Source organism: Prosopis cineraria, unplaced genomic scaffold (assembly GCF_029017545.1).
Source record: "Prosopis cineraria cultivar Desert tree isolate PC_DT_omini unplaced genomic scaffold, ASM2901754v1 PC3, whole genome shotgun sequence".
Lineage (NCBI taxonomy): Eukaryota > Viridiplantae > Streptophyta > Magnoliopsida > Fabales > Fabaceae > Prosopis > Prosopis cineraria.
The window spans coordinates 38,364,613-38,378,540 of record NW_026555334.1 but is presented as its reverse complement, the minus strand read 5'-3'; the positions used below and the strand labels follow the sequence as shown (position 1 = coordinate 38,378,540).

The following is a 13,928-nucleotide window of genomic DNA, read 5'->3' as shown; positions in this document are numbered from 1 at the left end:
TCATTTACTTTTTATACTTCTATGCATAAAATCATTTATTTTTATGCCCCTTTGCCTAAAATATATTTTTAAATTTATGATCCTCTAAATCATTTTTATTCATTCAAATTATTTTTTCCAAGTTAAAACATCACTTTGAATTAGTATATTGAAAATTTTATGAATTTCAAATAGGATAATTAAATTATTTTTACGAAAATTTATCAATAAGGGAAGTAACAAATCTTTACTTGACAAATAAATTTTAAAAATAATAAATTTAGATAAATTAAATAAAAGTATTTATTATTTTTATATAAAAAAATATGCCCTGCTGACTCAAAGTCCTGTGTCCACCACTGAAGTTGTGTTATGTGAAAGTCTTTGAGTGTATTTGGATTAATTCTCCAATTAAGGTTAGAAAGGTCCAAACTTCAGTTAGAGGATTAAAAGCTCTTTACTTAGATTAAAATCTTGTTTGGATTAAAAAAAAAACTTCAACGAGTGTTAATGGCTGGACAGGCATTTTCATGGAAGCTAGGAGGAGTAGCTTTTTAACGCAACAATGGGTGGAGCATTGGAATATTTCAGATTCTTTTCTCTCTCCTCATATCTTCACTTACAGATTGCTACTCCTCCTTTTGCTCAACCTTCCATCTTCACAGGCTCAGTTTCACCTCCTTGTTCTCATTGTTGTCGCTGACTGCCCATTGTGCTTGCTGCCGCTGCTGCTGTTCGAGAAAGTTGAGGGCATCGTACTGTTTGTGTAGGTTATGTCAAGACTGCTTCGTCCCTTTTTTTTCCTTTGACTATGTTGCTTGTTGTCAATCATCGTGTATGCTTTGTTTTTATTGCTTTCCTTCATTTGTTGAGGTACAGAGGAAGACAACAGATGTGTTGGTAGTGGGAGAGGGAGATGAAGAAGAAGATGGAGGGAAAGAGTGTGCAAGGGAGATGATGCTGGGTTTGTGAAGAAGAGGAGGAGGAGGAAGGAAGAAGAAAGTGCTCCCTGTGTATGTTTTTGAGTGTGTATGTGTGGCGCACGCATCTAGGAACAAGATGATCATGTGTGTTTTATTTATTATGTATAGTTAATTATTATTTATGGAGTAAGATAAAGTAAAGGAAGAAAAATTAAAATCTTGTTTCATTATTTAATTAAAATATACTCCATTTAATATAACCTTATCTATAAAAATTAAATATAGGGAGAAAATATAACGAGGTTAGATTGTATGTTTGCAAATTGAGATCAAACTGCAGATAATATGAATTGAATATTTTGTAATTTATAAATTTATTTTAATTTCTTCTTAATATTTTGAATCTTATTATTTAATTATACCTTTTTAAAAATTAAGATTTTTCACTCATCAATGTATTTAATCTCTTTTTTTTAAATTATAATTTTAAGCTTAATATTTTTTTCTTAAAAATATTAAATTCATCACAAAAATATATATAACAAAACTTATGTTTATTTTTATCATTATACTTCTCAATTAACTTTTGAATATAATCATCGAACCAAATTTTAATTTGTCCAATTGATTTAAAAAAAAGATATTCAAACATAAATCACGTTATAGTTACAAAATTTTTTTTACTTTAATTTACTAATTTCACTTGTAAATTTTTTTAATCCAAATATATATTTTATCTGTAATAAATTGATCAGGCCAAGAAATTTGTAATTGGATTGATAATTGATTAATATGGTCAGCAGAATAAATCAATAGCATTTAAATGCAACAATGTACTTGTGCCATGACATGGGATTGTTTTTAGGGAAATCTTTCAATGGACTTAATTGCAAAATGTGACTCATGATCTATTCGATAAATATATAATATTTAAATAATATTAAATATAAATTAATTTTAATAATAATGATAATAATAAAAGAATAAATAAGAAATTAAATAGCTATTTTGTTATAAAAATAAAATTATTAAAAATAATTGAATTTGAGCAATTTTATTATAAGGATTATGAATGACATAATGTATCAGGTCATCTAAGAATTTCTCCTGTTTTTATTAAAAAATATGGATGATTTGGTGAGAATAATAAAAATTTTTATAAATAATCAAGCCAGATCTTATATTTTTTTTGCCTGAAAATTTTAGATTTTATTTATTTATTTCAATTTAATTCATCAACATTAGAAAAACAAACACAACCTATGACTATTTTGTTGTTGTTCATATAAAAACACGTTATTTTAAATATCACACAATGTTTCTCTTCATGCAATTGCCAAGATTATTAAAATTACGAGTTTAAGTAAACGTATGATAGGAATAATATAAACTTAAATCATAAATTTGTAAGGGTTTATTTTTATTAATAAATATTTTTTAAAAGTACATGATTAAAGAATTAAAATATAAAATATGATCATAATTTAATTTAAATATATTTTAAATATAAATCAATGAAATTAAATCTATCTACATTTATAAATTATTATGTTCAATTAATATAAAAATTTTAAAATATGACAACTTATTTTGATATTTTTTGTTTCTTTTTTAGTAATATCAAGTTTTGGTTTTTTAGTTTTATTTTTCATCGAGTCAAATCCCACTGCCTCTATAAATTAAGTTTTATATAATATATATCTATCTTATTCATGAGTTTATGGGTAGATTGATACAATTTTATAAATTAAAAATATAAAAAGGGTAAATTGAAAGAGTAAACCCATGAGTTTAAATGAGTTTTGTAACATCCCAATTTAAATTTTAATAGTTAATTTGGGTTAATAGAAATAAAAAAAATAATATTTAGAGGTAAGAAAATTAGTAAGAGATGATTATTAAATCTAACTTAGGATATAATTCTAAAAAAAATAAAAAAAATAATTAAAAAATATTATTAAATTATTATTATAATAAAAAAAAAGGGAAAACGTATTAAAAAAAAAGAAGGGAAGAAGGAGTGAACTTTCGGTGCTCTCCCGGCAATGATTATGTTTAATAAAAAAAAAAAGAAGAAGAAGAGAGGGGAAAGAGTAAAAAAAAATGTGTGGGACCCACTGAATTTTTATAAAACTCACCCGTTTCCTTTCATTTCTTCATTCCTTCTTTCGTGCGTGAGCTGAGGCAGAGAGAGCATCTGTGAGCCAAGTTCACCGGTGCTGAATTTTAAGGTAAGAGTTTTTAATAGGATATTTAGGGTGTGATTTTAAGCTTTTCAAGACTAAGTAAGTGTTCTAAAATTTTTTCTTAGTCATCCTTTTTCTTTGATTTCTGAGTTTGTAATGGTAGAAAATTTAAGATCTGGAAGAGGGATGAATTTATGTTGAATAAATATGATTTTTGAGGTTGTCAGTAGTATAATAAATGTTCTAGAGTATAAATTTATTGATGATCTTTGAATCTGTGGCTTATGGATCAAATTCTAAACTAGATCTGAAAATATATGTTGATTTATTGAGGTTTAGATGATTATTTGGGATGAGAAATGAATTATTATGGTTATAGGATTATGATTCTAAGCTAGAGACTTAATTTTTAATTTTTGGGTATTTTAGGTACGAATTTATAAAATAAAAAGAAAATTTTGATAATAGAAATTAATTTAGAAGTTGATTTTTAGATTATTAATGTTTATTGATAATTAAAAGAGGAGTTAAAAATTTTACTTAATAGTATTAACTATAGATTTGTATTAAGATTGAATTAGGAATTATATTATATTTTTAATTCTATTATTAGAATTATTTTATTAGTTTCAAAAATTGAAACTAATATTTATAAATAATATGTTATTTGTAGATTGTATTACTGGTGAAGATTGTGGTGAGAGAGAAATTTTAAGGAATAATTTATTGAAAAAGCCACAAGGTAACCATGCTTTTAATTTGTGATTAGTGTTACTTCATGTTAATTGGGTGATTATTGAGAAAATTATGAATTTTATAATATTATATAATTGTGCAATATTATTATGAATTTGTTTAATTATTGTGGGAGGTATTGGGAGACTTGCTATTATTATTGTATTTATGTGCCACGTGGTACGCCCCTGTTGGAGCTCAATAGGTGGCTTGTAAGGGCTCGGGCTAATCTACCTTTGGCCGGGTAATTTAACACCGAGTGAGGGCTACGGCTCGAGGTTAATGGAGGGATATAAGGATGGTTATTTGTGTATATTGTAATATTTCTTATATTTGTTGGAATTATATTATTTTTAATTCTCACTTAGTAAGCACACACTTAACTGTTTGTATACACTATCATAAATTGGCTTTGGTTATTGGGACTTTTGAGTCTCATTATGTGGTTAACAATTTTCAGGAGAAGAGCCACGAGTGACACGTGGAGGAGTCCCAGAGGCTTAGTGGTATAGATCCACTGTCTTTTTTGGGTATTTAATTTATGATTTATAATGTGTTATATTGCCAATATTAGGGCTTTTTATTTATTGTCAATTATATGAATATATAAATGTAATCATGCCTTTCAAACTATTTCTATTTTTGGTACAATTTGGATGACTGTAATTTTAATATTTGGTTTACTTTGGAATGGTTAAAATGGCATGATTATAAGGTCAAATAACTGGCTTGTGTTGAAAATTTATTAAATTGCTTATTTTACTTGTTGGGAGTATAAGGATGGACAAATGTGATTTAGTTTACTTGTTGGGAGTATAAGGATGGACAAATGTGATTTAGCCTAATAGCATGTGGGAGGTAAAAATTTATCTGAAATGTTATAGTGTGTGAGTTGAAGCCAATTATAAAATATTTTATATCGAAATTATTGATATAAAAATGTGTTGGGTGGCTGTAACCCAACTATGGTTGAGTTAAATTATTTAAAAAAAAAATTTTGGTGTGTTACAAGTTTTATCTAATACAAATTTATATGTAAGTTAACACGATTTTATAAGTTAAAAATATAAAAATGATAAACTTATAGAGTCAATTTGAGAGTTTAACAATAATAACAATTGCAATGTAAGTGCTGAATTTACTTATAAAGAGCTAAATCATAAATATAAATAGAAAATCTCCAGATTGAGTTTAAAATAACTAGAATCAGCCATTCTCGCATGATTGATATCATTTTGATTTGATGAGCAATAAAAAAAATTATTTTATTGGATTAAAATTATATATTAAAAGAGGTTATAAGTAGGACTCTGACCATATCAATGTCCATGGGCTCTACACACATGTTGCATTAACAAAAGATGACAAAGTTAATGATAACTAATGAAAGGGATTTTTTGCTTTAAAAAAATAGTTGAAAAAAAAAATTGTCTCATTTATTAATATAAAATGTTCAATACTCTTTAAGAAGGTATTCAGAGATAAAAATAAATTTTAATCTAGGAAAAATAAAATCACATCCTTCTCTTTTTCTCCTTTAATACTTTTACTTTCAGAGTATACTAAAGCGTGTCAGCTTATAAGAGATTAAATTTTATAAATTATGGTATGACATAAATAATACTTCCTCTATCTCAAATTATAAGATACTTTTTTAAAAAATTTTCATGATAAAATATAAGATACTTTAAATAGATTAATATTTTATTAAATATATCAATTTTAATATTACTTTTTTCTTTCTTCATAATTAATTTTCATCCTTTCTTTTTTTAATATATTAAATAATAAGTATTTTTAAAAAATTTTATTTTATTTTAAAAAGATGATGTTGTTAAGTATATTTAATAAAATTTATTAATATGTAAAATTTTATTTAAAAATTTTTTATAATTTAAAATGAAGGGAGTAATGTTTGTCTGTGTTAAACTCAATTATTTTATCACCAAATTGCCACCTGAATGATTTGCACCACGTGATTTGAGGCCTGAGTAATATTATAAACACGTTGTGTGATGTGAAAGTCTTTATCTGTAACGAGCTGATCAGGCCAAGAAATCTGTAATTGGATTGATGATTGATTGATATGTCAATCAACTGCAATGTTGTTAATCGAGGACGGCAACCAAAAAAATCACGAAACATTAGCATTTAAACGCAACAATGTATTTGCGCTCTGATATGGCACTGTTTTTATTGGCCAAAAAAATATGGATGATTTGGATATGATGATGATGATGATAAATCTACCTCTAAATATCATATTAAAATAAATGTTGCACCAAGTTCATAAATAATCATAAGCTCGTTTTTAGATTTAATTTGTCTTGCCCGAAAATTTTAAATTTTATTTATTTATTTCATTTTAATTCAACAACATTAGAAAAATAAAATAAAATAATCTATGACAACTATTTTATTATTATTTATATAAGAACACATTAATTCAAATATCAAACAAAGTTGCTTTTTATGCAATTGCAATGTAAGTGCTAAACTTACCTGTAAAGAGATAAATCATAACATAAATGGGAGAGTCTTAAAATCGAGTTTAAAACAATCATAATCAATCATTTTTGCATAATTGATATCATCTTGATTTAATTGAGATTGTGATTTAAAATACGTAAATAAAATCTAATTATTGAGAAAAACCATCTTATACCCTATAAATAATAGGGGCGTAAAAAATGGAGTGTCACCAGCAGAATGTATGCACTATGCAAGATGTTTGTTAACAAAATAATAAATACCAGACATGACTGAAATGTGAATCTCAAAAATGATAATAAGTTTCCCGAGCTCAAATATAGCAAAATGTATGCAAGGATAGGGTAAAGGTCTCAGTTCTCAACTTCACTTGCGAAAAGAGATTGAAGATTTGCTAACTTTAAAATTTGCTACCCAATTAATGTTAATGTAAATAGTAAAGATTCCTGTTATTTAATCAAGTTATGTTAATTAAACAAGTGATTAGAAGTTGAAATTTTTATACTTTCAAAAAAGGGGTTGACGATTTGCTTTCGTGATCCAATAGGTTCGGAGCGGGCAAATCCCGTAGGAGAAATAAACATGAGACATTGATATTCACAAATGAGTCCAAAAAGAACACTTCACGAATCCTTGCGGTCCTAGGTCCTTCATTCTCACGCAGTCAACCACGAATGGGCCCACCTCATCTTTTATTATAATTCCCACGTGGTCCCCTTATGAAACCGCCTCTTTGTAGCTCACTGGGTCTTCTTGCCATTACCGGTATGTTTGTCGCTTCAAGCCTCTGCCTTTTTCCTGTTCGTACACACAGACCACAGCTCCTCTTCCTCGCTTCTTTCCTTCTACGCTCTGGAAAAGACCTGTTTCTCTCTAACCCTTGGCTCTGACTTTTGAGAAACCCCGAAACCCTAGACACGCATTTTCTTCGCATTCAGCATTTCCGCGGCTTCTTGGTCAGCTCAAGAAGCTCAAGCTTTCCATCTTTTATTCCATTGAGGTACTGTTTAATTGCCCGGAAAGCTACATGTCCCGTTATCGATTACCTATTACCTCGCTCTTTGGTCTGAACTTCATCTACAGTGCCTGAAGCCTGTAGGAAGTCTGGTTCTTCCAAGGTTTCTGAGAAGGATAATTTTTTTTCAAGGTACATTTTTTTCCCCTTTTAAATCGGGTTTCCACTTTCCCTTTGTCTCGTTGCTTTCAGTATCTTGCGTTCTTCACTTCTCCTCACCCCTCCATTGTCCTTTGCTTGGGTGGGGTTTGGCACGGGATGCGTGCTGGAGACATCCTATTTTGTACTTTATTCCTCAGACGTTTTGAATATTTCTGAATTTATTGGTTCTACTTAGTCATCCTACTTTCCTACCTTCTTTTCTCCCCCTTAATTTCATACAAATAATATAGATGTAGGCATTTGTTGTTAACAAATAGTTCGATTTCGTTGGCTTCTCCATTGGCATCTTCCTTGGCATTTTTTTTTCCACAAACTGAATTGTATATGGATCATACTTTAACTTAACATTTTCATTTCAGGATAGTTAAAGCACAATTCATGGCTTGGGATCTTTGGAGTTCATCATATGCTCAAGGTTTCCTATTCTTCTTAAATCTCTTTGATGAACTTCCATATTGCAACGATTCTTTATTATATATTGTTTTACTGGATTGCATGCGACTTATCCCTTTCATATACTGCATGTTATTTACCGGTTTCAGTCGTGCAAGACGGCAATTGCTCCGAATATACTGGATGGCAATGTGACTTTTACTTTGGTTGTGGTTATGGTATAATCTTGCTCCCTTGCGTTGTACTAATCTGGTCCTTCGTTGAGGCTATATTTGACTACCTTTTTTCCCTTAAATTTGTAGATGTGATTGAGGAAGATGCCTTGAATGAGAAATCTTGCATTGAGGTTTTGAGAATTTTAATAAGAAGGGAAGATAACGAACTTGAGGAACTTGGGAAAAATTTATTATCGCTTCAGAGTGAATTAGCCTGTGCTGAACATGAAAAATGGTCTGAATTGTGCTTTAGTGCTTTGAGTGAAAAGATCAACTGGCTTGATATTTCTCTAAGGACTTTGAGAAATGGTCATGCTAATGATTGTGGGACCCAGCCATTATTACAAAATAAACCTGCCGAGACACTTCATGAAATACTGAAGGCTTTGCAAAGAGAGTACTGTCAAGATGCATATGACCAGGTTGACTTTTGAAATTTCTTTCTCCTCAAGTTATTGAAATTTTTATTTGATGCAGAGAGGCTTTCAATTTTCTGGCTCAGTTATCAACGTTTTTCTTTACTTTGTTTAGTGCTTTCTTCTATATGCCCTCTTCTAAATTCTGAAGGCTCCACTAATACATATCTTGCTTTCTCATGTTTTAACTTTTTGACCTATTTATTGTAATTTTCTGGTTTATGAATTAGAGATGTTTAATATAAACTTATGATGTATAATAATAGTTTTTTCTTTTTCTTTAGCCGCATGTGGAGGCTAGTGTATTCAAATTTTTGTCAAGTTGATACAGAAAGTCAATCTCAGAGAGAGTTTGAACAAACATACGAGCAGGTTGTTGTAGTAAAAAGTCTGCATGTTATAAGAGCAGTAACTGCCATGTTACCATAACAAAAGCGACTGAATTTTCTAAGAAGGTCTTTATTTGTTTTGGGTGCCTATGGATCTTCTCAGCCTTTTTAGTGCCCTGATTATTGCTGTCATATCTATTATATGAGAGAATGCAAAATCCCAAGTACTAAAGAGATTTTCAATAGACTGCTTTGTTAGGTTTTGAGAGGAGCTATGCAAATACATTTGACAGCACACATTACAAATTTTGTAATATTAGGTTTACGAGTTCATCCTATTCATGTACTCATTTCAAAGTTCATTTTTTTTTTAAATATAGGACATTGCACCTCTTGTGGTGTTATGCATACAACAGAGTTATTTACATTTTTCTTTTTCTCTCCTTGCTTTTTAACCATCATGTTCAGCTTCATTAAAAGAGTTACAAGGATTTGAGCCAAACCGTGGGGTAAGTTAGTCTTTTGCCTATTTTTCCACAACCTCTTTAGTGTCATTGTTACAGTATGAGGACTCAAGTTGCATTTTGTTTAACTCTGAAATGTTTTTATCAAGCACCTCTGTGAAGATGCCTCAAAAAGCACTATTGATTCATCCGTTGAGAAGAAACAGTTAAGTATTCCTGAGTTCACAAGGATTTTAGATTTAGAATTTGACAGTCCTACTATACTAGCAGTTGACAGTATGAGCAGTTTTCAGTTTTGAATTCAAAGAAAAAGAGAGTATATCCCAGTTAAAGGGTTAAGGTAGTAGCAGATCTCTAATCTTGCACAAAGCTAGTATGTATTGTTTATTCTTGCTTTCCTTTTGCTTTAAAGGCCTAAGTTTACCAACCATTTCTGCATTAATTGTTGCAAGCTCAAGAGCTCCATGCTTATTGTGGGTGGATTTATTATCTCTGCTTGGGTTATACTTCACGTAGAATGTTGCATATATTGCATCCTATGGACCTGTCATGGATCCTGACATTTTACTCGTTATTCTTTCAAGGAATTGCTTGCAAAAGCTTGTGTAAGAGGTCCTAACTTGAGGGCTATTAGCTGTGCATCTGGCCATTCTGATGGAATGAAATTATCAGACGCATCAAATTTGCAAGTTTCTGGAAATGAGGAAGACATAAGACAACTTGTTACCAAAGACACAGGTCAAGTCCCTGATTTATCTTTCTGCAAATGCCTGGAAAATGCTCCAAAAGAAGCCGAGGTCCAAGATGCTCTCTTGTTTTTCTTTTATTCCATTTATCTTGAGGGATAGGTAGCTGTTATATATGGATATTTACTTTAGGTCACTTGCATTTGTTCATAGATTGTGCAGGAAAGAAATGCCATTGTCGAATATGATAGCACATATGCTTCTACGGTTGCAGCCGACACCAGGGGCAGGGAAAAGTGTCTTGGTTCCATACTGAGTGATTCACAACAATCCAAAAGTGGAAATTCTGACTTAGATCAAAAGCCAAGTGATTTTGCTTCAGAATCTGAGAGAAGAGCTTGCAAGAAAGAAATAAATGTTCTGGATGAAGACTTGGACTGCATGAAACCTCTGCAAGTGGTTTATCCTCAAGAATCGTTTCTTCCTGATAATGAATTGTCCTCTTCGAAAGGGGATAATGATAGAAATCCTCCACAAGCAATGAACACTAAAAATGCAAGCCTTGTTCCTGAGAAGCTGCAAACCAAGATCATCCCATACAGTAGATCACGGCTGACAGATGAAGAGAGATCACAAGCACGTGGCCGCAAATCTGAAACTTATGCGAATCTTACCAAGTCCAGTATGAGCTTGCCTTCCAACCAAAAACATCAGTGGAAAAGGAAACCTGATTTTGCATTTTCTGATAGAGAACAAAGTGACAGTCCAATAAAACTTCGTCCCAAATCATCGACAATTTTAATATCCGGGGGGCAGCAGAAATCCAGCACCAGCATTATCAGCATTGATGAGGTCCGTTCAAATAAGCCCCTGGTTAGGAAAATTGCCCAGAGAGAAGTGCAGCCTAGCCAGCATGAAACAGGAGAGAATGCTATTGTTCCTTATGACAGCGAATTTTCTGAGTTACAAAAGAAAAGAGAAGTAGACGCTCAGACCTCAGTTTTGCAGCTTGATAAGCTTAAGGACTTGAAGATGAATGACCTGAGGGCAATTGCCAAGCAGCACAATGTGAAAAGGTACTATAAACTTACTAAAGCAGCTTTGGTTGAACTATTAAGGGAACGACTCAGCGGCGGGTGCTGAATTTTACAATCGGGTTATCTTTTTGGCCATGTTCAGATCTTCTGTAAATTTTGGAAGGGCTTGACTTTGTTTTACGTAGTTATAAACATTCCATAGGCAAATCAGGGTGCAATGTGACAGGATAATGTACAGAAGAATGCCCCCTCCCCCCCAACCCTCTTTTTCCCGGTAATTAGAGGATAACATTGACAGGAGGGGATAACATACGCATTCTTCCGCGGCCGCGCTGGATAGTCACTGTGCCCTCATAGGAGGCTTAAAAGTCCGTTAAATTTGTGAGCTCATTAGCTCATGGCAGCAATGAGCAACATGAAATAATTTTTTTTTTAAAATGGCAGTTAAGTAATTATCTTTATTTTATTTTCTATATCTACTAAAAATTTAATAAAAACATAAAAAGTTACAAAAAAAAAAAAAATTGGAGTTAAATGGTTATGCAAGGTTGTCCATAAACGCCTGGGTTATATCTGGAAACGCCCTTTATTCTTGTTCAACGTCCTGGGACATCAGCTTGAGATTGAGGCTATTAGCTTTGGGGCCTGCTTTTATTATTTGTTTGACTGTGTCTTTCCCACCTTGATTATTGCATATATAAAATCCCTATAAGAAGAAAATCAATAGAATTAAACCCCTATTGTTTGATTATGATCAGACGAAATTTTACAAGTCTTGTCACCATGCACAAACAAGTATTAGGAGGCAGAATATATCTGAAGTTTTAAAACCCCAAATCCGGACATTTTGTATCACCAAAGGCCAGCGTTCTTCAAATCTGAGATGACCCAGCGAAGTTGTCTGATCTGACATTCCAATAAGCACGAAGTTTTCAGCCCATGAATTCAAGAATCCTGCAATTTTATGCTTTTCAGCTGCTTCGGCGTCGTAACCTGAGGTCAGTAACAAACACAACGACAATTCCAACTTCAGCAACATTTTGTAAAATAGAATTCCTTCAATTCTGTAATTAGACTATCAGCCATCTTTACCATCTTTGTAACATCCTGTCTAACTAATGGAATTACTTCAAACAAAGCAAGCAGAAACAGCAGAGGAATGAAAAGTAGTAATGCAATTACAAATGCTAACCAATCTAGATTAATTTTGGGAAATCAAGCAGATTCCAAGTGATTCAAAAATCAACTATTGTCCAAGTTCAGATCTTACGTCTGAACCTTCTCTCACTTCATTTTACTTTTACGGTCGCAATATTACAAGAAACTAACATGCATACGTAGTATTTCCATAAAATCATTCTTTCCTTGGTTCCAATTTGACATTAGAATAAATGCCTGATTGGAATTTATTTTCTGTCTAACTCTAAATCTATGGGAAATTTTACTCGCTTAATTTTGTAGAAACAGAAATCCCATCCAAACTATCATACGGGGCAGCTAATTTATAACTAACTTTTAGAGCCTTTAATTTAATGAATAGATAGCAAACAAGGCAAGTTGTCAGGAATCAAAATAAATGATTATTTCAAACGAATTGATAGAGACATAAAAAAAAAAAAGTACTCACTTGCTCTAACTTCACATTGGCCTCTTTAAGTGCTCGAGAAAGATGGATTATACGGTATTGAAGCTTTTCATTTTCAGCAGCAAGCTTCTGAGCCTAAAAATTAAGATGTGGTTAAAATATCAATGAAATTATCCTTTTCTCTAAAATACAAAAAGTGGAAAATCTAGGAATGGGAACAACCTTCTCTTCTTTTGCAACGAGCTCTGCATTAGCCTTTCCAAGCTTCGACTGAAGATCATCAATTTTTTTGAAGTGTTCCTCATTTCCTGCGTCTGAGAAAGTTTCATATGTATGTTACAATTTAGACCATATCTCAGTACCATCCGTTGTCTTAAGTGATTAGCACCTACCTTGTTTACTAGCTAAGGCAGATTCAAGTCTTGCCAGACGTTCCTACGACAAAACACATGCTTGCTTGTTAGAGAGTTGTAAGATGAACTTTACAAATTTATGGACAATCAAACAGCCCTAAAAATCTCCAGCACAGACCATTCCATAGTTTTGGGGGCAAAAGAAGATACCAAATCAGATTTCAGCCATAAGGGAATCATAGTTCACAGAACAGTGCACTAAAACAAAACAAAGCTGAAATCCCCAAAAGACTGCTTAGCATACAGCAAAGCACTCCCGGATTCACAGTAAATTTAACCAAAAAAGGGCAGATAGGATGAAGATGAATGTGCGGAAAGATCTGTGTTGCCATCACACCGAAACACAAACAAGCGGGATATATATAACAAACAAGCCTTACCTCTGCTTCTGCAGCTCTCTGATAAAATGGCTTTAGGGTCTCTTGGAGTTCATTTGGTTTCACGGATTCCACCATTTTTGCCCTGCCCTAGGATTTTAGATACAAGCCGCCCCACCACCGGCTGTTCCCTGCGTCAGTCGTCCTCACACGTCCTTATTCGCGATAATAATATTAATTAATATATATTTATCTGATGCTATATATAAAGTAGAGGGAGAAGAAAAAATTTCATTTTATTTATTTATAAAGTATTTGTTAATTTTTAATGTTTCATTTTATATTTTTATCTCTACTAAATAATTTAAATAAAAATATTAATAATGAAGTTTAAGAATATTCATTAAAGATAAAGGTAAAAACTTGTTAAATTTAAAATAAAATTAATGAGATTTAAAATTTTTATTAATTTCGATGAAACATGCTGGAAGTGACTTATAAATAAGATTAGAGATAATATTACATAATATGATAATACATCATTATGCAACTGTCTCTCCAAGGTCCAATTAATTAGTACTTG

The 13,928-nt window shown here is 31.5% G+C and overlaps 2 protein-coding genes across 3 annotated transcripts; one reads left to right on the top strand and one right to left on the bottom strand.

The window, feature by feature from the left end:
• The first annotated feature begins 7,017 nt into the window (after positions 1-7,017).
• LOC129307156 (uncharacterized) lies at positions 7,018-11,497 on the top strand. Of its 2 annotated transcripts, XM_054948037.1 has the most exons (7): positions 7,018-7,313; positions 7,397-7,460; positions 7,850-7,905; positions 8,033-8,101; positions 8,186-8,520; positions 9,892-10,104; positions 10,207-11,497. In XM_054948037.1, the coding sequence occupies exons 3-7, from the start codon at positions 7,869-7,871 to the stop codon at positions 11,134-11,136; spliced, it is 1,584 nt and encodes a 527-aa protein (XP_054804012.1). In that variant the 5' UTR covers positions 7,018-7,313; positions 7,397-7,460; positions 7,850-7,868; the 3' UTR covers positions 11,137-11,497. The 2 variants fall into 2 exon arrangements, with proteins under 2 accessions (XP_054804012.1, XP_054804011.1); XM_054948036.1 differs by having other exon boundaries at positions 7,018-7,460.
• A 257-nt stretch (positions 11,498-11,754) lies between these two features.
• LOC129307157 (uncharacterized) lies at positions 11,755-13,555 on the bottom strand. The gene is made up of 5 exons (XM_054948039.1): positions 13,409-13,555; positions 13,008-13,050; positions 12,838-12,929; positions 12,658-12,750; positions 11,755-12,023 (listed from the first exon to the last, which is right to left on the bottom strand). The coding sequence occupies exons 1-5, from the start codon at positions 13,481-13,483 to the stop codon at positions 11,976-11,978; spliced, it is 351 nt and encodes a 116-aa protein (XP_054804014.1). The 5' UTR covers positions 13,484-13,555; the 3' UTR covers positions 11,755-11,975.
• Positions 13,556-13,928: the final 373 nt, after the last annotated feature.